At 43.2% G+C, this 24,721-nt stretch overlaps 2 protein-coding genes across 3 annotated transcripts; both read right to left on the minus strand.

Annotated features, from left to right (window-relative positions):
* Tmem14c (transmembrane protein 14C) lies at positions 1–5,397 on the minus strand. Its single transcript, XM_048348484.1, has 6 exons — positions 5,322–5,397; positions 3,902–4,023; positions 3,538–3,614; positions 2,303–2,404; positions 1,188–1,275; positions 1–179 (listed from the first exon to the last, which is right to left on the minus strand). The coding sequence occupies exons 2-6, from the start codon at positions 3,922–3,924 to the stop codon at positions 125–127; spliced, it is 345 nt and encodes a 114-aa protein (XP_048204441.1). The 5' UTR covers positions 3,925–4,023; positions 5,322–5,397; the 3' UTR covers positions 1–124.
* A 5,529-nt stretch (positions 5,398–10,926) lies between these two features.
* Pak1ip1 (PAK1 interacting protein 1) lies at positions 10,927–20,598 on the minus strand. 2 transcript variants are annotated; one of them, XM_048348485.1, is made up of 10 exons: positions 20,489–20,598; positions 19,085–19,250; positions 17,843–17,963; positions 17,692–17,766; positions 16,979–17,031; positions 16,263–16,408; positions 16,080–16,177; positions 13,961–14,060; positions 11,527–11,650; positions 10,927–11,402 (listed from the first exon to the last, which is right to left on the minus strand). In XM_048348485.1, exons 1-10 carry the CDS (start codon positions 20,573–20,575, stop codon positions 11,206–11,208), a joined length of 1,167 nt encoding a protein of 388 aa, XP_048204442.1. In that variant the 5' UTR covers positions 20,576–20,598; the 3' UTR covers positions 10,927–11,205. The 2 variants fall into 2 exon arrangements, with proteins under 2 accessions (XP_048204442.1, XP_048204443.1); XM_048348486.1 differs by having other exon boundaries at positions 10,929–11,402; positions 19,085–19,247.
* Positions 20,599–24,721: the final 4,123 nt, after the last annotated feature.

A 24,721-nucleotide genomic window follows, 5' to 3' on the forward strand; every position in this document is an offset into this window, starting at 1 on the left:
TGTGTTTTGCATAAAAGGTAAAATATCAAAATATGTGTGCTGCACTTCTGTCTCCTAATACGTTGAAAACGGTGGAAGTGTGGACAGTTTTAATTCTTCCTGAGGCCGAGCTGGGATGTGATTATTATGGATGGGGTTTAGTCAACATATTCATTCCAAGTTTGGCAACCATCAGCAAACTGTTAGAAACACAAACAAAGACATGAGGAAACGGATAGCACAGTGACTATTTTTTTAAGATACTAGGACTCTACAGGTCCCTCACAACTGCATGAGAAGGGAGGTCTCAAGAAACAAAACAATCCCTAGAGGAAGCAAGGGAGGATCATGCCAAAGGGCAGTCTATATTCAACTCTTAACACGGCACAGGGGTTTCCTGGACCACTGCCACTTGACAGATGAGGAACTGAAGGAGATCAGGGCCTCTTGGGTCGCAGCTGGTAACCATGCATCTTCAGCCTCCCAGCTGATTGATCCCAACTGTGGTCTACGATGATTCCCTCACTTCAAGTAGAATAGTGACTAACTGACAGCCTAACTCCAACTAAAGTTGGGTAGGTCATGTTTCAGGAACAGACTTTTAAATACTCTTTTGCCTCTACAATGTCTTGTTTTCTTTCTGTGTGTCAGTCCTAGGCTTGAGTACTATCCCTAAGCTTTTGTGCATACAAGGCTAGTACTCTACCACTTGAGCCACAGCTCTACTTTTGGCTTTTTAATGGTTAACTGGAGGTAAGAATTTCATGGACTTTCCTAGATGGCTTCCAACTGCAATCCTCAGATCTCAGCCTTCTGAGTAGCTAGGGTGACAGGTGTGAGCCACCAGCGCCCAGCTTCTAGGATAGCTTTATTACACTTAGGAACTTGCTTTGGGTTTTACAATCAAAGGTTCGATCAATGTTACCTTTTCACAAAGGACCCTAAGAAGCTAACAAGGAGTCCGAGATGAGAGTCATAGTGCTGCACCTAAGGGCTGCCCTGAAGCCCCTGAGACAGCAAGGCTAAGAATAGAACCATGTCCACAAAGAACAAGTAGACTTAGGCCATTTGGCCCTAACTTCACAACTGACTGTAATTAAGTTCATAGGAACCTATGTCTAGGCTCAGATAGACTGAAACAAGTAACTTTTGAATCCATAAGTTATCTCAGACAGTAACTTTTCTCCTGGTAAGGGAATGAAACATACCTGGCACCTGCGATTAAACCAGCAGGCATAAATTTCCCTGAGTTGTAGAATCGCATTCCCATGATGCCAGCCAAGGTCCCAGACGTAGCTGATGAAGAAGACAAAGGCCAAAAGTCACAACACCTTATACACAGGGAAGCAGAGTGAGAAAGCCCACCTATGTGTGAGGCCCACCTCCACCCTGTACTTTCTGCTCCTTCTGAGGTGAGGGGGGCAGAACCCCCCAGAAGAGCCTCAGGGCCACCACATCCTGTGGGACTAGGTGGAAACACAGGCTGCATGAGGTTCAGTCCAGGCCGCCTTTCAGACTTGCTCCTCGCCAAACCCCACACTTCAGCCATACACACCTTCCCTTTCTCCAAACTACCGTGTGCTTTTTTCATGCTGGAAGATGCTGTTCTTCTACCTCGTGCTCCTGCTGGAAGCTGGTAGACAGAGCTGAGAGGCAGTGTCCCTTACTTCCCAGCATGCCCTGAGCAGCCAGACCTAGCCTCCCTCCCCACCCACGCTGCTGTGTCCCCACCATCCTGTGAACACTGGTCCTCCCTACCACCCACAGAAGGGCCAGAGCTACGTTTGTTCACAACTGTGGGTGTGTGGAGAAGCAGAGGTACCCACACTGTTGGTAGGGAATGACACATGGGAAGTGCCCAAGAGAAATCCAAAACCACCCTGGTAAGAGAAGTAACCAATGGTTGGATGCTTACAGGGCACTTCCCACAGTTCTACAGTCATGGCTGCCTTCCCTAGCTAGGCTGAAAGCCCCCTGAAGGTAAGACCTATACATGATACCATCAGCTGATACCAGGCAAGTGATTTCCAAGTTGAGGAAGCATCCTACAAAAGCAAACTGAACCCAGACGTGCACTGCTATTCCATAATGCTCAAGACCTCAATGTTCTTTTTGAGACACGTATTTGCCCTGCACCTGTCTTAAGCCTCTCCACATTCTATCCAAAAATGATAAACAGATAGCAGCAAGATTCCTCATCGTAAAATTTCCCTAGACATTTTGGCAGAACAGTGAGACTGGTCAGTGAAAAGAACCCCCACCAAACCAGGCAAAACAGAATATGGAGACAGACCTGCCCAAGATGTCACGGAAGCAGACATACCTAGAAAAACCCACACGTTCCTGGGATCCTGAGACAACTGGTAAGCACCCAGGCCCGCTAAGCCCCCGAAGAAGAGTCCAGCAACCAGAGACGGCACACTACCTAGAAGGAAGCACACACACACACACACATGTAATGCCATACTGACTTACAAAATCCCCAAGGCTCCCCTGGCCAAGAGAGGAAAACAGCAAAGACAACGTCTCTTCACACAGTTCTTAACCAAGGCATCCTCAAATAGGAAAAGGTTTGGGGGAGTTTTGTTATTTTACCAGGAAAGCCAGGGTCTTACAACCTACCAGTCTCTCCCCAAATACGTATGTAGAGCAGGGCACTTCCACCTGGGAAAAGAAACACTCCAGCTCCTTAGGGGAACTATGATCAGACTTCTTAAACAGTCTTGATCAATCAATCCATCAAGGCTGAGTTGTGCCATAAGGAGGACTTCAGGCCAACCACAAAAGAAGAGGGAAACAAGGCCACTGGCTTAAACAGACTGTGAGAGTAAGAAGCCCAGTGTGTGTGGAGGTGAAAATGCAGGCAAGGCGGGACAAAAACAGGCACCTTCACTGGAACTCCTCACCTACATTCAAAGCAAGAGTATGGGAGGGGCTGGGAATATGGTTTAGCGGTAGAGTGCTTGCCTAGCATTCATAAAGCCCTTGGTTCGATTACTCAGCACTACATAAACAGAAAAAGCTAGAAGTGGTACTGTGGCTCAAGTGGTAGAAGCCAGGGACAGTGCTCAGGCCCTGAGTTCAAGCCCCAGGACTGGCAAAAAAATAAAAAAAAAATAAGACTATGGGAGAGGCTAGGGTGTATCTTCATGGCAGAGTGCATGCCTGGCCTGCACAAGGCCCTGGGTTCCATCCCCAGCACCACAAAAGGGAAAAAAACAAAAAACCAGTGAAGACTAGACTAGTTTTGGGTTTTTTTTTTCTACATGAAAAATTCAAAGATGGCACTCTGAGGCCAAGAATGACAAGTGGCAGTCAATGATAATAACAATCTACTGCCACCCCTGCCTACCTTTAGATAAGGAGGTGAGACTAGGGAGCCTGCCTCAGCTGAGTCAGATAACCAAAGGCAAGTATAGGTGGGGCCAGAGGACTGAGCACTGAGGCCCAGGGGCCTAAGGAAAATGAGCTAAAACAAGATGGAGTTTCAAGGCCTTGGGGCTTCATTCTCCACTGGACTGATGAAGGTGAAGGTGACCAGTAACAGCAAAACCTTACCTGCTTTCACATAGCCCACGATGCCCCCAGTCGCAACCAGTGCTGCATAGCCAAAGCCAACATAATGGAAAGGCACTCTGAAAATTCAACAGGAAGACTCAGTCAGTATCTACCATATCTCCTTAAAAACCATCCGCATAATCACTAATGGGACCAAGCAAACCCCATCACTGTACAAATGAAAATAAAGCCCACCAGAGAGGCTCAAGAACATGCTAAGTCCTAACGAGTCACAACAGAACCCGGACTCAAAGCCGGATCCCCTCCCATATCCCCACGCTGACCGCCTCCTTCTCAGAAGGAGAAAGAACATCTGGACTGAGAAGCTCCAGACAATTCCACTCCCAGTGGGTCGTGAACTCACAGAGAGCCTGTGTCTTTCTGCATTGCTGTACAGTCAGGAGACACCAGGCCTGAAGGTTCAGTAAGAAAGTGGGTCCAAGGTCAAACTCAAGCCCTCTGGAAACCTGTCTTCTTCACTGTACCCTGAAGATAGAGAACAAGGGTATGTGCTTGGCACATAGTAAATGCTGGAGAGGGCTGGGAATATGGCTTAGTGGTTCGATTAGCCCTGGGTTCGATTCATAGCACCACATATATTGAAAAAGCCAGAAGTGGCACTGTGGCTTAAGTGGCAGAGTGCTGGCCTTGAGCAAAAAGAATCCAGGGACAGTGCTCAGGCCTGGAGTTCAAGCCCCAGGGCTGGCAAAAAAAAAAAAAAAAAAAAGTAAATGCTGGAGACACAGATACCAAGAAATTACACAACAACTGCAAGGCTAACTCTGCTGAATCACTAAGCAAGATACACTAGTCAGCTCTGAAAAGGCACTAAGAAAACATTAACTAACTCATTACTACTCTTATTTCTGGGCCACCAATTCTATTTTTTTTTCAATACTGGGACTGAACTGAAGACCTTGCATTTGATAGGCTAATTGGACTATTTTTAATGTCTCTCTGGGGGACAAGACGCAGTGCTGGTCCCATCTGTGTCCATCAAGTATTGTGTGTGTGTATGTGTGGTGTGTGCCCACCCTGGGACTTGAATTCAGGGCCAGGGCATTGTTCCTTAGCTTTTCTCTTCCAGGCTGGAGCTCTACCACTTGAGCCACAAGAGAGTCTCAGAGACTTTCCTGCCCAGGCTGGCTTCAAACCACAATCCTCAGATCTCAGTCTCCGGAACAGCTAGGTTAATAGGTATCTTCAATACTCAACATTTGTTGAAAAAAAAACAACAAACCACAACACTTTTAGAAAGGTCTGCACCCAACATGTAGTTCCTGCTCGAATGTCGAATGGGGGATGGAGAGAAGAACAGGAAACTAGCCGTGGTCAGAGGTGACAGACACTGCACCCTTAAGAAAAGTAACTCTCCGGATGGGGCGTGGCGAGCCCAAGGCCCAGTTCAATCCCCAGTGCTGACAAAAACGAAATCTCAATTCCTTCTAGAAAAAAAGCGTTTTGCATTTGTTCTGCCTAGAAGCTACCGTTTCCATACAAGGAGCCTCACGAGTTTGCAGAGGCCCCAAGTCACTGGCTTCTTCCGTAACGGGGCACAGCCATCTCCCGGAGGCGGATCGGTGCGAGGGTTCCCGGGAAGACACGCGCCTGGAGCGCGATCCACGACGTGGAGAAAGCAAGGGAGAAAAGCACCCACCCTGCGCCCAAGCCCAAGCCCCGGGGCCCGGCCTGGAGGACCGGGAGGGGAGAGCGGGAAACCTCTATAATAACTAATGAAAGCTGAAACTGGAAAAAAAACAAAACCAGGATCAAACCCCAAGTACCAAGCTTCTCTCGGGAAGGTCGTGGGCGGGCGGGCGGCGGGCGGGCGGAGCACAGCGCAGAAACCACAAAGCCAGGACGAGTCCGGATCAAGATCTGCGAAGGCCGCGCGCTCGTTGTCCTGGGAGGGGCGGGGCCTGGGGCGGGGCCTGGGGCGCGCTCACTGCCGGGGTGGGGAGTGGCAGGGCCTGGTGAGAGGAGTCAAGGCTCCCTCGACGTCCCGGCGCTGGGAGGGGCGTGGCTTCGGGGCGTGGCTTGGGACGCGGAGTCGGGGAATGCGCGCTCAATGTCCGGGGCGGGGCGAGGCGGGGCCTCGTGCCTGAAGTCAAGGTTCCCTCTAAGACGTCCAAGAGCAGGATGGAACTGGGGCGTGTAGTCGTTTTGCAGTGATTGACGTCCAGGGGTTGGGGGTAGGGGGGTTAGGAGGGGACCTAGAGTGAGCGGTGGCTGCACTCACTAGCCCCCCCACCCCTAGAGGGGCGGGGTCTTGAGAAACGTCAGAGCCTAGGGGCGGGGCCTAGGGCTAGGAGCCAGGACTTTACAGAGGCCACAGTTTCTGCAGCAGGGTTGGGGCCTAGAACTCTAGGCCCAGGGTGGGGAGTTCACAGAGCAGACTTAACTCAGCCACAGCTGCTAACCTGAGTGGCCAAAAGTCAGAAACCCAGAGTTTGACTAGGAAGTTGCATCCAGCCATGTGTGAAGCAGTGATGAGCTGCCGTTATTAGGCAGGGGGTGCTTCCTGTCCCTCATGTGACTACTAAAATGTTTCATTAGACTATGCACAGCACGGTTGGGAGGTGCAGAAGGCAATGACAATGCACTATCTTGTTTTTAACTGTGAAAAGAAACTAAACAACTTAGAAGTGAATTGCATTAAAGCTTGGGGCAAAAAATAGTTGCAAATCAATGTACCTGAAAAAGCTTAATGTTCAAACTACATAAGGAGCTCCTGTAACTCAACAACATAGTGTAATGCCCAAGTCAAGAGAAACCCACCAAGAAGACCACCGAGAGCCAGATGTTCCGAAATGCAAAAGCAAGGCTTTATTCAGGCGAGCTGCAACTCGGGCCTCGTCTCTTACACCGACGCAGCAGAGATAGGGAGTAAGCCCTGAACTGGATTTTTACAGGGCTTATAAAGGCAAAAACTACGGGTACGGACCGAAGGCTGATTGGATCGGGGCTAAGGGCATCCTAGGGGAGTCAAAGGTTATCAAGGAAGTTTCCTGACTGTCTGGGTCGGTTTCTAGTGTCCTTTTATCTCGTACTTTGTGCAGTCCTTCCCAAGGCCAGGCACAAGACAGAGTAGCTTCTTTAACTTGTAGATAGCTTTGTTCTAGGAATTTACAAGCGCTATAGGGAGTCTGGCTTTAGGGTTGTTAAAGAATTTGCAGCTTAACAGCTTTAGCACAAGCAAACCAGTTCCTGAAACTTAAGCATGCTCAGGGTCATTTATATTTTAATGTAAACAACAAACTAACACCTCAAAATAGAGTCACTTTAATTTAACCCTTCAATAGATAACCAGGTTTTTATAAGAGACTTAAGTAGAAATTCCCCTCAAAAAGATGGACATACGGCCAAAAAGCACAAGATATGTAATACCATACATCTTTAGGGTACGTAAATTAAAAACAGAGGTGGGCACCAGTGGCTCATGCCTGTAATCAAAATGCTGAGATCGGGGCTGGGAATATGGCCTAGTGGCAAGAGTGCTTGCCTTGTATACATGAAGCCCTGGGTTCGATTCCTCAGCACCACATATATAGAAAAAAGCCAGAAGTGGCACTGTGGCTCAAGAGGTAGAGTGCTAGCCTTGAGCAAAAAGAAACCAGGGACAGTGCTCAGGCCCTGAGTCCAAGGCCCAGGACTGGCAAAAAACAAAACAAATAAACAAAATGCTGAGATCTGAGGATCATGGTTTAAAGACAGTATGGGCAGGAAAATCCCTAAGACTTTCCAATTGACCAGCAAAAAACTGGAAGTGGAGATGTGACTCAAGTGGTAGTGAAAAGGCTAAAGGACAACGCTCAGGCTGTGAGTTCAAGCCCCAGTACCAGCACACACACACACACACACACACACACACACACTGAGATATCGATTCACAAATACAGGCAGGGTTGCCATACTGTGTGTGTATGAGTGTGTGTGTGTGTGTGTGTTAGTATGGAGAAATCAGGGTCTCTCTCACCCTTGTTTGGCTTCTTTACTCAGCTGGCACTTAAATCACACCACAAGTCCAGCATAGGAAGACCTTGTCACAAAAATAAATGAGCCCAGGCACTGGTGGCTCTTGCTGATAATCCTTGCTATTTAGGAGGATGAGACTGTGGTTCAAGGACAGGCTGGACAAAAAAGTTCACAACTTTCCATTTCTAAAATATAACATGGCAAAAATCTAGGCTAAAGACATGGCTACAGTGGTAGGGCACCAGCTGAGTAAGTAAGCCAAACGAAGTCAAGGCCATGAGTATAAGCCCTGATACCCATGAACAGATAAAATTGAATGTTTGCCTGGGGTATAACTCAGTGGTAGAGCATGCACTTAACACACACAGGTCCTGGGCTTAATTCAGCACCAAGTATAAACATTTTTAAATGTCTAAAATGGAAATATTTTGTGGCATGTTTAATAAGTTTTTCAGTGCTAAGGATCAACCCTAAGGCCTTAAACACATTAAGCAAGCACTCTGTCTCTGAGCTACACCCTCAACTCTTTCGTTAAGTAGAATTTATTAGCAACTTATAACCTGAATGTAATTTAAGATTAACAAACTGTAAGAATACAAGGAATCCCTTCTCATTCTTCACCAATTATTTTACTTTTTGCTCTATCCTTCGTGTGTGTGTGTGTGCGTGCACACATGCATGCATGCACATACACACATGCTGGTATGTACCAGTACCAAGGCTTGAACTCAAAACCTGGGCATTCTCTCCTTAAATTTTTTGCACAAGCCTGGCCCTGTAATACTGAAGTCACAGCTCCATTTACAGCTTCCTAGTGATTAACTACAGGTAAGCCTCACAGACTTTCCTCCTGAGCTAGCTTCAAACTGTGATCCTTAGATCTCAGCCTTCTGAGTAGCTAGGATTAAAGACATAAATCACTGGTGCTTAGGGAATTTGCTTAGTCCTTAATAGCAATTTCCCCTTATCTTGGAATACAAACTAGAAGCATATTTTGCATGCAGTTGTCATGTTTAATTTTTCCATAATCTGGATTTTTATTTAGCATTTTTTCCAAGAGTTTTTCTTATTTTGGGTTTTGGAGATCAAACCCAGATTGTGCATACTATGCTCTACCACAGAACTCCACTCCTACCCACTTAAAAAAATTGCCAACAATGTCTTGCCAAGTAGTTCAATCTGGCCTCCTGAGTAGCTGGCAGTACAGGTGTGCTCTACTGTGCCTGGCTCCATTTTCTTGTATATTTCTTTCTAGGTTTTTTTTTGAATACTTATATGTATCCCAGGTTGCCAAGATTTTTCTCAAAAGAAAAACTACAAGTCAGATCAGATGAGGAATATAAAATGAAATATCAGATCAGATGAGGAATATAAAATGAAGTATCACACAGGATTGTTTCTGTCAGGTCTAATGGCACATGCCTATAATCTCAGCTTCTAGAGGAGGAGGAGCAGGAGGATCACCAGCTCAAGGCCATCTAAAGTTAAAGTTTCTAAAACCAAAATGCAAGCAAAAGGAGTGAAGGTGTAGCTCAAGAAGTAGAGCACACAATGAAGCCCTCAGTTCAAACCCCAAAACTGCAAAGATAGATAGATGAATGATAGGTAGATAGATGATAAGACAGAAGATAGACGGGTAAGTGGCTAGATAACCAACATGATATTTAAGAAAATTAGAGGCTGTGCACTGATTGCTCACACTTGTAATCATAGTTACTCAGGAGTCTAAGATCTGAGGATCATGGCTCAAAGCCAGCCTGGGGAGGAAAGTCTGTGAGACTCTATCTCCAATTAACCACCAGAAACTAAGGAGTGAAGCTGTAGCTCCAAGTGTTAGGGTGACTAGCCTTGAGCAGAAAAGCTTAAAGATGGAGCCGAGGTCCTGAGTTCAAGCCTCACGACTGACAAAATAAACAAACTGTGAAAGGCTGGGGATGTAGCTCCAAGGTATGTTTGCTTAGTACATGTGAAGCTTGGATTCCATGCCCACACAGTGAGATTTAATTATCACTGCTGAGGCAGTGACAAGAGCACACTGAAAAAAGAAAAGTCTCACCAAACTCCTATTTCAAGAACCAACAAAAAGAGCAAAATAACCAGCAAGTAGAAGAAAGGAAATACTATGTAAGGACAAGAAATGAAATCAGTGAAACAGAAAGGATAACCCAGAAAAGAATCAATGAAACACAGAGTTGGTTCTTTGAAAACATCAATAAAACTGACAGCTGTTCTAGCAAGACTAAAAAGGCAGAAAGACACAATTTAGCAACATCAGGAATGAAAGAGGCTATTACAGTCAATGCAGGTGACCAAGGAATCCTACACACAAACTTGACAACTCAATCAAGTGAACTCATTATATGAAAACACAAACCACAACTCACCCAACATGAAACCATTTAAATATTAAGGAAATTATGTTTGTACTTAATGTAAGGGCTAACCTGAGAACCTGAGTGACTAAATATAGTAAGTTTTAGTGTTAAAATATAACAGCTTCTAAACCCTGGTGATAACTCCATGATAGAGGGCTGCACCCCCACCCGTGAGACTAGTTTCTTGTAGTTTGACATTTAAAATATAAAGAGCCCTTGTTCCCCTCTGTACCTAGGTAGCAACCATGGTAATAGACAGTAAAAAATGATCATAGTCATAAAACTATAGAAATAACCATAATAGTAGTAGAAATGCCATGGTAACTGTTGGGTTGGTCTACTTATGATTGAGTACTGGATTGTTCTAGCCCGCTCATGCTTGCTTAGTGGTAATGGGAAACATGGTGGCTATTGTCAAAACAAAGTTGGTACTGGGTCAGCCTGACCACAAAATTCTGCTTCTATAAATGGCTTGCTTAACTCATTTGTGACTTGCTCTACCTCCTGCATGAACTCCTTGCATCAGTGCTCTGTGACCACCTGCTGTCAGTTACTGATACCGAGGCCAGTTCCCGATATCAAAGCGAAAATAGAAAACTATAAGGATAGACAGCCAATCAGGAAAACCCTGAAAGGATGAAAAAATAACAGGAAATATCATTTTCTTGCCCTTAAATTTTCTAAACTTTCTTGCCATTCACTGCTTGCAAGCAGAATTGTGTGAAAAATGCTGACCCATCTTTGATTAAGAACATGTTCAAAAGCTGGTGGCCAGTGACTCATGTCTGTAATCCTAGCTACTGAGTAGGCTGGGATCTAAGGATGACAGTTCAAAGCCAGCTCATTCAGGAAAGTCCACGAGACTGGTATCTCCAATTAATTACCCAAAAAGCTGGAAGTGGAGCTCTAGCTCAAGTGGTAGAACCTTGAGCAGATAAAGCTCAAAGACAGCACCCAGGCTTGAGTTCAAGCCTTAAGGACTGGCACCAAAAAAAAAGAGCATGTTAACAAGAACGGAATATTGGCTCGGCATATAGCACTTGCCTAATACATACAAAGACCTGGGTTTCATTACAGCACAACAATAAGAGAATGTGCTCATAATTTCTCATTAAATTACCTTATTTGAGAAATATTTTATTAGCTTTGTACACAGTAAAAAATTATACAATTAACAAATTACAGAACACCATTATATAATGTCATCTGCTAAAAATAATTTTACCTGTTTGAAAAAAAACGGTTAGGTAAAATCTTAGGAAAGGGTGACTCATCAAATGCACTCTCTTGTAAAGGAGGTGTCTGGGATCCGCATGAATTATACCTTCTTTTTTCTCTGCTTTTGTAATGTTTCTGTCACTTTCCTCTTCTTGGTTGACACCAGTCTATTTCCTTTTGTTAGCTTTTTGCTGTGCCCAGTTAAGCCACATTTCTTTAACTTAGGTTTCACTATTTCTTCCTCTTGAACCACCTCACCAAACTCCCTTTTGCTGATTTTGGGCTGTTCTTCACTTACTGAAACACAAAGGAGAGTAAATTTAAATACTGTATTCCTCCTTTAACTGAAATAAACAGACCAACGATCAAGTTATCTGGACATTAAACAGTTCGCTTTTAAATACTGATGAACATCATTTACCAGGAGAGGGCTCTGCTGCTGAAGGCAAGCTCTCTTTTACATCTGTCCCTCTGTCTAGCCACACGCCAAGACATGTCAACCTGGCACTTGTGTTCACTGCACAGAGTAAAGACGGGGGAACTTTCTAAAAGAGGAGAAAAATCATAATACAGTTAACAGAAACATTTTGGATAAGTGTTTTTCTTTTTCCTTTTACCTTAAGACTTACTGCCGTCATATACAACAAAGTAATATTTCAGTCAATGAGCATGCACGTACAATGCTATATACCACACCATTGAGGGTTATTTAAGTATACTCTCATATAGTCACCTAACAACACATTCCTTAAAATGCAACCCCTCACAAACGGTATTTTCTTGACCGTAACATACAATACTAAAAAGCAATCTAAGTTGCACCAGTGAGTGACTCATGTCTTGTAATCCTAGCTACTCAGGAGGCTGAAATCTGAGGATCATGGTTTGGAGCCAGCCTAAGCAGGAAACCCCGTGAGACTCTTACCTCTAACAAACTTCTCAAAAAATCTGGAAGTGGCACTGGGGTTCAAAGTGGCAGAGTGCTCACCTTGAGCAAAAGAAACTCAGGGACAGCACCCAGGCCAAGTTCAAGCCCCAGGACCAGGAAAAAAAAGAAAAAAGGAATTTATGTTTGACTATGTGATTCAGAGCCAATTTCCAAAGTATCTAGAAGTTATGAACTCTGAGGACAAAGACTACATCTTGCTCATTTCTGGGCTTCACATAGAATCTTGCACAAACCTGATACTGAACAGCCCATATTCATGGACTTGCTTATAAATTATAAATAGCTGTGTGCCAGTCACTCAGGCCTATAATCCTAGCTACTCAAGAGGCTGAAATCTGAGGATCATGGTTTGAAGTCAGCCTTGGCAGGAAGTTTGTGAAACTTGTATCTCTAATTAACTACAAAAAAAAAAAAAAAAAAAAAAAGAGCCAGAAATGGAGCTATAGCCCAAGTGGTAGAATGCTAGTGTCGAGCAAAAGAAACTCAGGGGGGCTGGGAACATGGCCTAGTGGCAAGAGTGCTTGACTCGCATACATGAAGCCCTGGGTTCAATTCCCCAGCACCACATATATAGAAAAACAGCCAGAAGTGGCGCCGTGGCTCAAGTGGCAGAGTGCTAGCCTTGAGCAAAAAGAAGCCAAGGACAGTGCTCAGGCCCTGAGTTCAAGGCCCAGGACTGGCAAAAAAAAAAGAAAGAAAGAAACTCAGGGATAGCGCCCAGGCCCTCAGTTCAAGGCCCCAGGATGTTCGACCCCAGCGCTCTATAATCAATCAGCATCTTTTACACTGATTTTAGTAAAGGCAATATTTTTTTATCTCATACCTTAAAGAATTCTTATTTAAAAACAAAACAGCAGGTAGTTTTTCTGACTAAAAGTAGAGGTAACTCAGATTCTCAAATGCTAGCCCCCATGGCAGCTCTGTGGGAAGCCTAACTTTAAACCATAAATATCCATCACTCCTGCAAGAGATTTTATTGTTTTTGTTTTGGGTTGTTTTTTCTATGCCAGTATTGGGGCTTGAACTCAGGACCTGGGTGTTGCCCTTTTAGCTTTTTTGCTCAAGCCAGCACTTTGCCACTTAAGCCACAGAGCCACTTCTGGCTTTTTGATGATAATTAGAGATAAGTGTCTTTCAGACTTTCCTGCCTAGGCTACCTTTGAAACTCAATTCCAGATCTCAGCCTCCTGAGTAATTCAGATTACAGGTATGAGCCACTGGCCCTTGGCCTAGGTTTGTTTTCTTTCTTTCTTTTTTTTTTTTTTTTTGCCAGTCCTGGGGCTTAGACTCAGGGCTTGAGCACTGTCCCTGGCTTCTTTTTGCTCTCAAGGCTAGCACTCTGCCACTTGAGCCACAGCGCCACTTCTGGCCTTTTCTATAAATGTGGTGCTAAGGAACTGAACCCAGGGCTTCATGTAAAAGAGGCAATCACTCTTGCCACTAGGCCATATTCCCAGCCCCAGAAGAGGTATTAAAAACTTATTTTTTGGGGGCTGGGGATATAGCCTAGTGGCAAGAGTGCCTGCCTCAGATACACGAGGCCCTAGGTTCGATTCCCCAGCACCACATATACAGAAAACGGCCAGAAGTGGCGCTGTGGCTCAAGTGGCAGAGTGCTAGCCTTGAGCGGGAAGAAGCCAGGGACAGTGTTCAGGCCCTGAGTCCAAGGCCCAGGACTGGCCAAAAAAAAAAAAAAAACAACTTATTTTTTAAACAATGTCATATGTCCCTTAAAAAAATTCTACCACTTGGGCTAGACTGTAGCTGAGTGGTAGAATGGTTGCAACACCAAGTACTGGATTTAATACCTAGCACTAAAAAAAAGGGTCTACCTGCCTTAACTCTTAAATTAATTGTGAAAGAACAACTTGCATTAAGTGAATTTCTATCATGCTATGACACCAACCTTATCTTGCTTAAGCTCCCACATTTTGATGAAACCATCATTCGATGCCGTAACAAGAACATGATGCTCTGGAATTTCAAAACTGAACATGTCTTTTACCCTAGGATAGAAATATGAATGCCATAAAAGATCTTTTCTTCCAAAGAGAAATATTGTAAAACTCCTAAACAGTCTTGCTTTTCTAATGCTTCAAGAATTTCCAAACTGCTCAAAGAATGCCTTAAAATATGGTGATTCTACTAGTAAAAGAGTCACCTCACCAAATACAGGATAAAACTGATTATCAAAGATTCTTAAGGAAAAATTACAAAGATAGAAACTATAAATAAGTGAGTTATCTCAAAGGAAATAAAGATATCTAAAACACCTCAAGCAAGTTCAGTAAGGAAAGACAACAGAAATGATGAACCCAGCCCTCCCAGACACAGCGAGGGAAATGGATTTCCTGCATCTCCAGCACCACCACTCTGCTCTAAACTACTTTTTTCTTCTGGGTTAAGGAGGCTGCTGAATCAGCCTTCCTGCTTCCATGTCTGCACCCTAACAGTTTCTTAAATGGAAGTAAAATCATATTACTTCAGGCTTAAAAACTCAGAGAACTAAAATCTAGTTTAAAATAACATGAGAAAAGACAAAATGGCTAGGGATGCAGATGAAGCAAGACTGACCCTGGGCTAGAGGCATGGCTTAAGTGACCTGCCTAGCAAGTGTGGGACTCCAGGTTCAATCCCCAGTACTACCAAAAGAAAAAAAAAGGTAGGGATGTAGTTTAGTGTTAGAGTGTCTGCCAAGCATGTATCTACTGCTATCATCAATTACTGTGGGGTTTTGTGTACCAAACACTTGTTGGAATGAATAAACACAGTGGCCAACTATTATTAAGAATTAGTGGGGCTGGGACTATGGCCTAGTGGCAAGAGTGTTTGCCTCGTATACATGAAGCCCTGGGTTCAATTCCTCAGCACCACATATATAGAAAAGGCCAGAAGTGGCATTGTGGCTCAAGTGGTAGAGTGCTAGCCTTGAGCAAAAAGAAGCCAGGGACAGTGCTCAGACCCTGAGTTCAAGCTCCAGGACTGGCAAAAAAACAAAGAATTAGTAATATTCTTATTAAGAATCAGGATCACAGTCAGGCACTAGGAGCTCCCATCTATATAATCCTAGCTACTCAGGAGGCTGAGATCTGAGGACTGTAGTTCAAAGCCAGCCCAGGCAGGAAAATTTGTGAGACTCTTCTCTACAATTGACCACCAAAAAACCAGAAGTGAAGCTGTGGCTCTACTAGTAGGACACTACCTTTGCGCAAAAAACAACAACACAGGGACAGCACCCCCAAGCTGTAAGTTCAAGCCCCAGGACTGGCACCAGAAAAAAACCCGAAAAAACAAAAACAATCAGTATCACTTTAAATGGCCTTCCTAGAATATGTTTACCTCCCACTAGAGAGGAAAAATAAGACCTATATAATAAATGCAGGACTAGGACTGAGTATTTATACAGAGCTTCCCTAAAATAATTCTTTGGGAAAAAGTGAGCTTATGTGAGATGCAGGAAAATATGCAGGTAACAGTAGTAAAGCAGGGCTCTGCATGTTATGCTCTGCATGTTATCACTTTTCTCAAAGTTACAGAGCAAGAGGTTCTGGGAACCTGGATTTAGATCACCTCCAAGTCTCAAGTCGGTGAACTACGTAGAGATCGTATCTAAGAGATCGTATCTAAACTCCAGACGTAGGAACGTAATGATGTTATTTTTCCTGCAGGATAAAAATTAGCAAGGGAAGGGTAGGAACTAAAAAGACTAATTGGGGCAAAGCTCAGGATGGTTTTAATTTGTTCAAATATATCTGACATCAGGTTCCAAGTCTAACAGACTTGTTTGAAAAAAAAAAGTATAAATGACTAGTCCTAATCACAACTTTACCACTTTTGCAGGAAGATAATATTTTCAATTCCAGGAAGGTAACATTTTTCTGCCATCTTCTTAAACTCCAAATACCATACATACTTAGGAATGTTGGATTTTTTTCTACAGTTGTTTATAGGAATACTGTTTCATAGAACTATTGTATATGTAATATTTATGAAGACTCTATATATACTAGGACTGGTAAAAATACCTGTTTTCATGAGCTTTAAATTCACAGAGGCATGCTAGTGAGTCACAGTCAAAAAATTTTACAGTGTCTTCATCTCCAGCTACTGCAAGGACAGAGTCCTAAGGAGTGAGAAAAAGAAATAGTCAGAATATCCAAGCAGTTCCAACCATCTCCATACTTCAACACTGATTTCTGATTACTTACAGAAAGAAACGTAATGGCAGAAATCCTCTTTCCATTTGTGATGGTACCACTAATAGATGCAGTGTCGAGCTGATAGATATCTATTTTATTCAGTATTACAACTACATATCTCTCTCCCCCTGGTGACCATTCCACAATGTGTGCATCTGTAAGTTTAAAAAGCCAAATTTATTTATTTTATAAGATGAAATAAGGGTCATAATAGAAAATATTTGTTCTGTACACTTTCACAGGCTTCCTTCTTTTATCTTCACACTAACTATATGGTATACATTTCCCAAGTTACATTTTAGATAAACTGAGGTGAAAGAATTACTGAAGAAAGCTGGTATGTAGCACAGCCACAAGATCCCAAATGAAAGATGGGAAAAGGAAGTGACCTGCAACATTTTCTCTCACAAGTAACTACCACTATCCAGGAAATAAATTCTTATTCCATTATAAAATGTATTTTAAATGAACTCCAAGAGAAGAAAACAGGAGGTTACTGTATATGATTTTGGTACACTGGTTATTGTATATCTGCTTACCTGAACTAGGGAAGGGAAAGAAAAATGAGGGAAAGTGTAACAAATATGACAAGAAATGTACTCACTACCTTATTATGTAACTGTACCCCTTCTGTACATCACCTTGTCAATAAAACTTAATTTTAAAAAACTTTAAAAAATAAATAAAATGTATTTTATAATATATTGTAAAACTAAAATACTCACTTTGTTTTATATTTTTTATGAAAGCTGATCTTCCCTCCACAAGATTCCACGTTCTGCAAAACAGGAAGCTTATTTATGGCATGATCAAGTAACTTACCAAATGGGAACACACATAATGAAGACTTGCTCAAATGACAATTTTAGTAAGTAATGGCTATTTCACAGATTCCCATCTTTCTTATAGCAATGTCCCAAATTTCCTTATCAAGCAGAATAATAGCTCACTCCATTCTTACCACTGCGCTCCCCCCACCTTTTTGCTCAGTCACGGGGCTTAAACTCAAGGCCTGGGTGCTGTCCCTGAGCTCTTTTTGTTTAAGGCTAGCACTCTACCACCACTTGGAGCTACAGTGCCACTTCCGGTTTTCGAGTTGCTAATTGGAGATAAGAGTATCACGGGGACTTTACTGCCACGGCTGGCTTCAACCATGATCCTCAGATCTCAGCCTCCTGAGTAGCTAGGATTACAGGCATGAGCCACTGGCACCCAGCTCCCATTGCCTTTTTAATAGTTAAATTCATTATTTTCAAAAAGTTTCATCTCCTAAAATATTTCTTACCCTACTATTATGAAATAGTGCACTAGTTTTCTACTTTTCCTTTGTATCACATTACCTATAAATGGTTGAACTGTGAAACAATACAGAAACAATATCTAATTATTATAATTAAAAGGTAAGTTGTAAACATGCTCTTGGGCATTAATGACTTACCTTAATGTCTTATCGGTACCTACAGACAGGGCCAACTTGCCAGATGGGTGAATAGAGAGGAAAGTCACATGTCCTCTAAAATGAAATGGACAGTTAGCTTCTGATGTGGGTGGCACATCATTGAGATACTAACAGGAATATGACAACTCACTTGTGAGCTTTAATGGACTTCAGACATTCCCATTTCTTTGCATCCCAGACACAGATGAGCCCATCTTCTGCACCACTGATTAAATGCCTATTGCCGAAGAATTTCAGGCAAGTTATCGTACCTTTGAAAAATCAAAGTAAACAAAACTATACTCATTTTGAATACAATTCATTTCTGGTTGGGAAATGATGTTAACATTAGACTGGAGATGTCATTTACTGTGGTTCTACCCAGTTTGCACAAAATACCAGGCTCAATCTCCAATATGGTAAAAACAAAACAAAGTAGGACTGGGACACAGAGGGCAATGGGAATACATGTTAAAACACTCAAAGCCGAGGCCCTACTGAAGAGGAGATACTTGTCAAAGAACCTAAGGACTGTATAATAGAAGGCAGGAATTTATCATTCCAAATTTACTGTTAGAAAACAATGCCTGTAATGCAACTTTCAAGAAATAGATGAGAACATAGGAAAAGGGGATTTACCTTTCTTTTTTTTGCAGGAAATCAACCTATTTGGCTCTTTCCTCAACTAATAATTATAACTAACAATACTAACTTCAATTTCCCCTTCTTGAGAACATATTAAGTCCCTAATCTCTATCCTTGGAAAGTACAACAAAAACACTATGAGGTAGAGGGGGCATGGATTAGTCAGTATCCCACTCTACTTGGCAACTTCAAAAGCAATGTGGAAAACAAACTTGTGAACAGAAAATCATTGCTCTTGGTCTTTTGTAACTCCCCTGATCTTTGCCACATTCAGTCTTCTATGATAACTGAGTCAATACTGTAGATATTGTGACTAAAATACAGTGAAGACACCTTCTATCTCCCCATAGGACTGTGAGCAACTTGAACACAAGAAGCCAATGTTTTATTCCTAAATCTCCTTTTATAGAATCTGCTATATAAAATACACATAAGAAACAGTCCTACCTAAAGACATCCAATTTATCTTAAAGAATACAACCCTTCCTGAACACTAGTGGCTCACTCTTATCCTGGCTACTCCTGGAGGCTGAGATCTGAGGATCATGGTTCAAAGCCAGCTGGCTGGGGAAGGAAAGTCTGTGAGACTCTTATCTCCAATCAACCACCAGAAAACTGTAAGTGGAGCTGTAGCTCAAAGGGATAGAGTGCTAGCCTCTAGGGAAAAAGCCCAGGGATAAGGCCCAGGCCCTGCATTCAAGCCCTATGAAGGAACAACAACAACAAAAAAAGACAATACAATTCTTACCATTATGATGTACTAAAGCCCCATGATCTATCTTCTTTTTCATGTCATAAATGTGAATTGTTTCATCTTTGCTCCCAGTTACTACAAAGCGACTGTTCACAGCTACTGCGGACAAGGAGGCAGTGTGGGCATGGTGAGTGAAGTCAGCCACAGGAGTCCATTTCTGCTGGAGAGTAAACCATGTTTAGTATCAAGCACATCACTGGTCTCTGGAAATATACAAATCGTTCGACTAGCCATAAAAACAACCAACGGGTCCTAAAGTGGAGAAAAGCTATGCATTATTATCTGTATTAGAACAAAGAACCAGAGAACTAAATAAGGAACACAAGGAAGTGGAAAGGCAAAACTAGCTATCAAGACTCCAGGACCCAATAATAAAAACAGGACTCTGGATTTTTAAAGCACCACAGTGGAAATACAGCAATGAACAAAACTTCAAGGATTTCCATTCCAGTGCGAGAGACATAAAATAAATTAGTATGATATTATACATAGAAAAGTATATTAAGTCCTATAAAGAAAAGCATAAAATGTGCATAGCATATCTCCCTTAAGACCAACGGAAACCCTATAGAATCACCAATGAGAGTCTCAAGAGCCCTCTACTTATCACCCTATGACTTCTATGTGTGTGTGCATGGGGGGGGGAGGGCAAAAGAAAAACAACAGAATACACACACTGACGCTTCTTAAATTGAAGAAGCTAAATGTTTAAAAAAAAAAGTACTGGCAAAGCAAACCAAAGAAAAGGAAAATAAAAACCTCCCAAATTTGTTTGCACATGCTTAAGATGTACTCCTGCAGATTAAGTCTTACAGACCTTACAGTCCTTCCATCAATCCAGTTCCTTCATGCTCTGTGACCACTCTTGTGTCCTTACTTTCACAGACATATAATTGCATGTATTTATAGAATACAGTGTGATACTCCAATGCATGTAACACCTTGTATAACGATTAAAACTGGAGTAACTGACATATCCATCGCCACAATCATCTTTTGAATTGAGAATACCTCTCTAAACTAGCTGCTTTGAGACATACACTTGGTTAACCATGGTTACTCTCCTATGCCAAAAAAAAACCTCGGACGCCACTCCTACCCAACCGCACCTCCGCAGTACCCCCTCATCTTGTAACTTTGCTATGTCACTCTCCTTTTGCGAGGTTAACTCTTTTCGTTTTCCCCAAAGGACACATTGTCTACTGCAACGGGAATCTCATTTTGCAAAGCCTCGAATGTATCTTCAAAGGTCATCTTCTTACTTGAGCCACCTGCGTCTGGCTGATACACCCATCCACAGAGATCAGACATAAACAACGGCACCAAGCTGCTTACTTCCACAGTGAAGGAACCACGCCTGACTGCCACGCAGCCCTCTCTGGGCTCGCGGTACCTCACCTTGTTGGGGTCGCCACCGGTTCCAGGGTCCAGGTGTACAGTGAACCCAAACAGAACCTGCTCGTAGCTGCCAGCCAAAAGCTCCATCAGGCCGCACGCACGCCTCCGGAAGGAAGATACGGTCCTTCCCATGTCGGCGCTCGAGTTATACGTCACCATGTAGTAGTGCCTTCTACATGCCTGAACTAAAAGAAAAACTTCCAGCGCTCGATATCACGTGGTGCTTTTCTAAACAGAAAATAAGAAAGGATGCCACACGAATCCTGGTTAAATAGAAAAAAATGGAATAAAACAGGCAAACTATAGGAAGCCGTGAGCTAGGTGTGGCCAGGAGTGGGGCGGGACATCTCGAATGTAAGTCCCGCCTTTCCATGGGGCCTAAAAAAGGGGCGTGGCTGAGTTCAGCCTGGATGGGCGGGATCGAGTTTCAGCCTGAGTGGGCGGGGCCCAGTTTCGGCGGGGGGGGGTGGGGGGAGTAGGTGGGGCCGAGTTTCTGTCTGTGTGGGCGGGACCTGTAGTGGGCGGGGCCCAGGCTAGGCCCGTAGCTCCCGGGGTGTGGTGGTGTTGCGCCAGGGCTGCTGATGGTTGTGATGGAGTTAAGTAGTGACTTTTACATTTTTGTGCAGGAAACAGTGTGTCTGTCTGTCGTAGCGGGCCAGGAGAAGCGGGGTTTGGGGTTTCCTGTTCCCAGAGCCGGCAGTGTCAGCACCCCAGGCTGCAGCGTGTGGGACTAAAGTCTGAGCACTGAACACTGAGCGCAGACTGCGCACTTGGTAAATCATGTGTCTTAAATCTGGAGTTGGAGGGCACAGCCCTCATTAGTGAGGAAATGCTCAGCTTCCATAGCCATGAAGGAAAAATGGAAGTCAAAACAACTTTGAGACTCCATCTCACTCCAGTTAGATTGGCCAGCATCAAGAATTTTATTTTATCTATTTATTTACTTCTAGTCTTAGGGCTTGGGCTCAGGGCCTGAGCACTGTTCCTGGCTTCTTTTTGCTCAAGGCTGACACTGTACCACTTAAGCCACAGCACCACTTCTGGCTTTTTCTATATATGTGGTGCTGAGGGATTGAACCCAGGGCTTCAGGTACACGAGGCAAGCACTCTGCCACTAGGCTATATTCCCAGACCCAGCATCCAGAATTTTAACAACAAATGCTGGTGGGGATATGGGGGAAAGGAACCCTGTTGCACTGTAGGTGGAATATAAACTAGGACAACCATTCTGAAAAGCAGTTTGGAGATTTCGCAAAACAAAACAAAAATCCTAAACATAAAACTACCCTATGATCCAGCTACACCACTCTTGGTCACCAACCCAGAGCATTACAAGTCAGGATACAGTAAAGACACTAGCACATCCATGTTCACTGCTGCATAATTCACAACAGCAAAGTTATATCCTACAACAGATGGGTAGATCAAGAAAATAGGGTACATATATGCAAGGGAATTTTACTCATCTATGAGAAAGAATAATGTTCTGTCATTTGCCTGGAAACAGACCTGAACAAATAATATTAAGTGAAGTAAGTCAGGCTTAGAGAGACAAATGGTGCATGTTTTCTCTCATATGTGGAAGCTAGATCTAAAATTCACACATGCATGATAATGTACAGGGCATTTATACACAAGCAAGCCCACTAAAGGATGGTATATGTAGGGGAGGATTCCCAAGGTACATTGCCTCTGAACAACTAATGTACTACTTACCACAATGAATACCAGGAAATACAAACATGTTTTGGAGGGGAGGGGAATGGAGGGAGGAAAGGTGAGGCAAATGCAGTCATTTTATTCAATGTATATTATGTAAAAACTTAACTATGTAACTTGAAAGTAGGGACAGAAGGAAAATGGAAGAGAATGATGGAAGGGGTGCTATTGATCATGAAAGATAACCTGCCGTATGGAATTGTAACCCCTTTTTACATCTACTTAATAATAAATAAATAAATAATGAAATTGATTTGAGGGAGATTGATTTGCTCCTTGGTGAATATTATAGAAGGGAATGTCAGCTTTGTTCCAGTCTCCCCTCACCTTTAGAGGCTAAATTATGTTGATGAAAGCAAAGGTATTCTTTTACATTAAGCTTTTCATACAGGATAGAGGTGCAGAGATGTGCTGGAAATTACAAGCTTTCTCCTAATACATCAAAGGAGGTCCATTTGACAAGCAGGAGTTGGTAGCCATGTCCAGCCTTCAACTCTTCGACCCCACATTAGAGCTGTAATGAAATCTTTCAGTGCTTTGGTCCTTTGGTTGCCACACACTTTCCTACCTGGACTAACTTTGTACTTTGATCCTCATATCACAGTGCCCATGAGACTCTTATCTCCAATTAACTACCATTTGCATTATCCTTGAGCAATAAAGCTCAAAGACAGTGCCCAGGCCTTGAGTTCAAGCACCAGCACCAGCACAAAAGAAAAAAATTAGTGAAATAAGCAGAGTTCTGAAGACATAGAGCATACCCAGGCCACAATTAAACCTGGAGTAGGGGTCTATGGATAGATCTCAAGGAATTTAAAACCCCCTACAAATCACAATGGTAAAGTTCAGTTACATTTTCAAAGGGATTTAGGCCTCGTGGGTGAATCCCTTAAGTAAGTAAACCACAGGATAAATTAAACCCTAACTCAGGGTTAGGTTATACATGTTGAAACTTATCCAGAAAAGTGACATTTTCAAGATCACACAGGTAAGTAACAGCTCCTATGGCTGCTGCATTTTACCTTTCCACGGCCTCTAACATTCTCTTTCACAGAGAACAAAGCAGCAGCATTTCATTTCCTTTGTGGCCATAGCAGTCATTTCATAACTTGCTCCAGTTGCAGGTGTTCATTATCTGACAAAAAAAAAACCCACTGCTGAATTATATACCTGGAAAACTGGATTCAGACTGAATAGCTTCCTGTAAAACCTCCTGTTCTCTCCAAACACTGGATATAAAAGGCCATTTAATCTCACTGTGGAAACCAGTTGCCAAGGAACTAAATAGCAAGAGCAACCCTAAAGCACATTCATTTTGCTTTTATTTTTGAAAAGCTTTTTATATGAGAGCCATGTGTGCATTTATTCATTAACAAATATTTTCTCAGTGTTTAGTTTAGGTTGGTTTGGGTTGACAAAATAATTAAAAAACCCAGTTTTCTTTCTTTAGGTAGTGGTGGTAAGGTAGATACCCTGAGCTGACAGCAGGGTAGAGAGGAGAAAGATCAGTTCCATTAGAAAGCCAGGTGAGTGATTACTCTCCTTTCATAATGTGAAAGGTGGCAACTCAAACTGTAGGACCATGGCTGGGTGCAGTGGTTCACGCCTCGAATCCTAGCTACTCAGGAGGCAGAGATCTAAGGATTTCCATACAAAGATAGCCCAGGTAGAAAAGCCTGTGAGACTCTTATCTCCAATTAACCACCCAAAATCTGGAAGTGGAGTTGTAGCTCAAGTGGTAGAGCCCTAGCCTTTGAATGCGAAAGCTCTGGGACAGTACTCAGGCCCTGAGTTCAAGCCCAGGGACAGGTGCACACATCCACACACACACCCCTTCTAGGACCATTGAGGGGTTGCATGTGGCTGTATTCCCAGAGGACTTTTGTCCCTGCTGTATTTCAGAGTTAAAGGAAGCAAGGATAATGTTCAACTTCTCCTGGTTGCTGAGCATCCACCTTGCATGGGAATAATTAGGTGAATCATGAGAGGTTTGCATTTGGGGCAAGAACAGAATATAAGCTTTTCCTTCCTTGTCACTGACACCTACAGGGCCCCTAAATGCTCATCTTCCTGTCAGGATTTTGCTCACAGTCTCCATCCATCTCCTTCTCCAACCCCACCCTGCCACATGGGGTTTTGTTCTGTTTTGTTTTTGCTAGAACTGGGCCTTGCACTTAGTGTCTAGGCGGTGTTCCTTAGGTTTGGTTGTTGTTGTTTTTAACCAAGGCCAGTGCTCTACCACTTGAGCCATACTGCTGCTTCTGAAGTTTTTTGCTCACGAATTGGAGATAAGAGTCTTGTGGACTTTTCTACCTGGGTTAACTTTGTACAGTGATCCTCACATCACAGTAGCCTGAGCAAAGCCTTCGACATAGCTGGGATTACAGTGTGAGCCACCAGTACCCAGCTCCCAGGTGATTTTAACAGCACACATTGCCTCTGCCTTCCTCAGCTTTCTAATCACTTATCAGTGTTCAGCTTTTACATTCCTTTGTAGTCACTGCCTCAACTCTG

Source organism: Perognathus longimembris, chromosome 6 (assembly GCF_023159225.1).
Source record: "Perognathus longimembris pacificus isolate PPM17 chromosome 6, ASM2315922v1, whole genome shotgun sequence".
Taxonomy (NCBI): Eukaryota; Metazoa; Chordata; class Mammalia; order Rodentia; family Heteromyidae; genus Perognathus; species Perognathus longimembris.

Bases quoted from the DNA above. Each gene is read 5' to 3' on its own strand.
- Tmem14c (XM_048348484.1), bottom strand. From the start codon at position 3,924: ATGCAGAAAGACACAGGCTCTCT. The intron at 2,405-3,537 runs GTAAGGTTTTGC...GCTTCCTTCTAG, and splicing joins CGTGGGCTATGTGAAAGCAG to GTAGTGTGCCGTCTCTGGTT. The intron at 180-1,187 runs GTATGTTTCATT...TGTTTCTAACAG, and splicing joins GGTTTAATCGCAGGTGCCAG to TTTGCTGATGGTTGCCAAAC.
- Pak1ip1 (XM_048348485.1), bottom strand. From the start codon at position 20,575: ATGGAGCTTTTGGCTGGCAGCTACGAGCAGGTTCTGTTTGGGTTCACT. The intron at 19,251-20,488 runs GTGAGGTACCGC...TTTACTCTCCAG, and splicing joins CCGGTGGCGACCCCAACAAG to CAGAAATGGACTCCTGTGGC. The intron at 16,178-16,262 runs GTAAGTAATCAG...CTCACTCCTTAG, and splicing joins CTGCCATTACGTTTCTTTCT to GACTCTGTCCTTGCAGTAGC.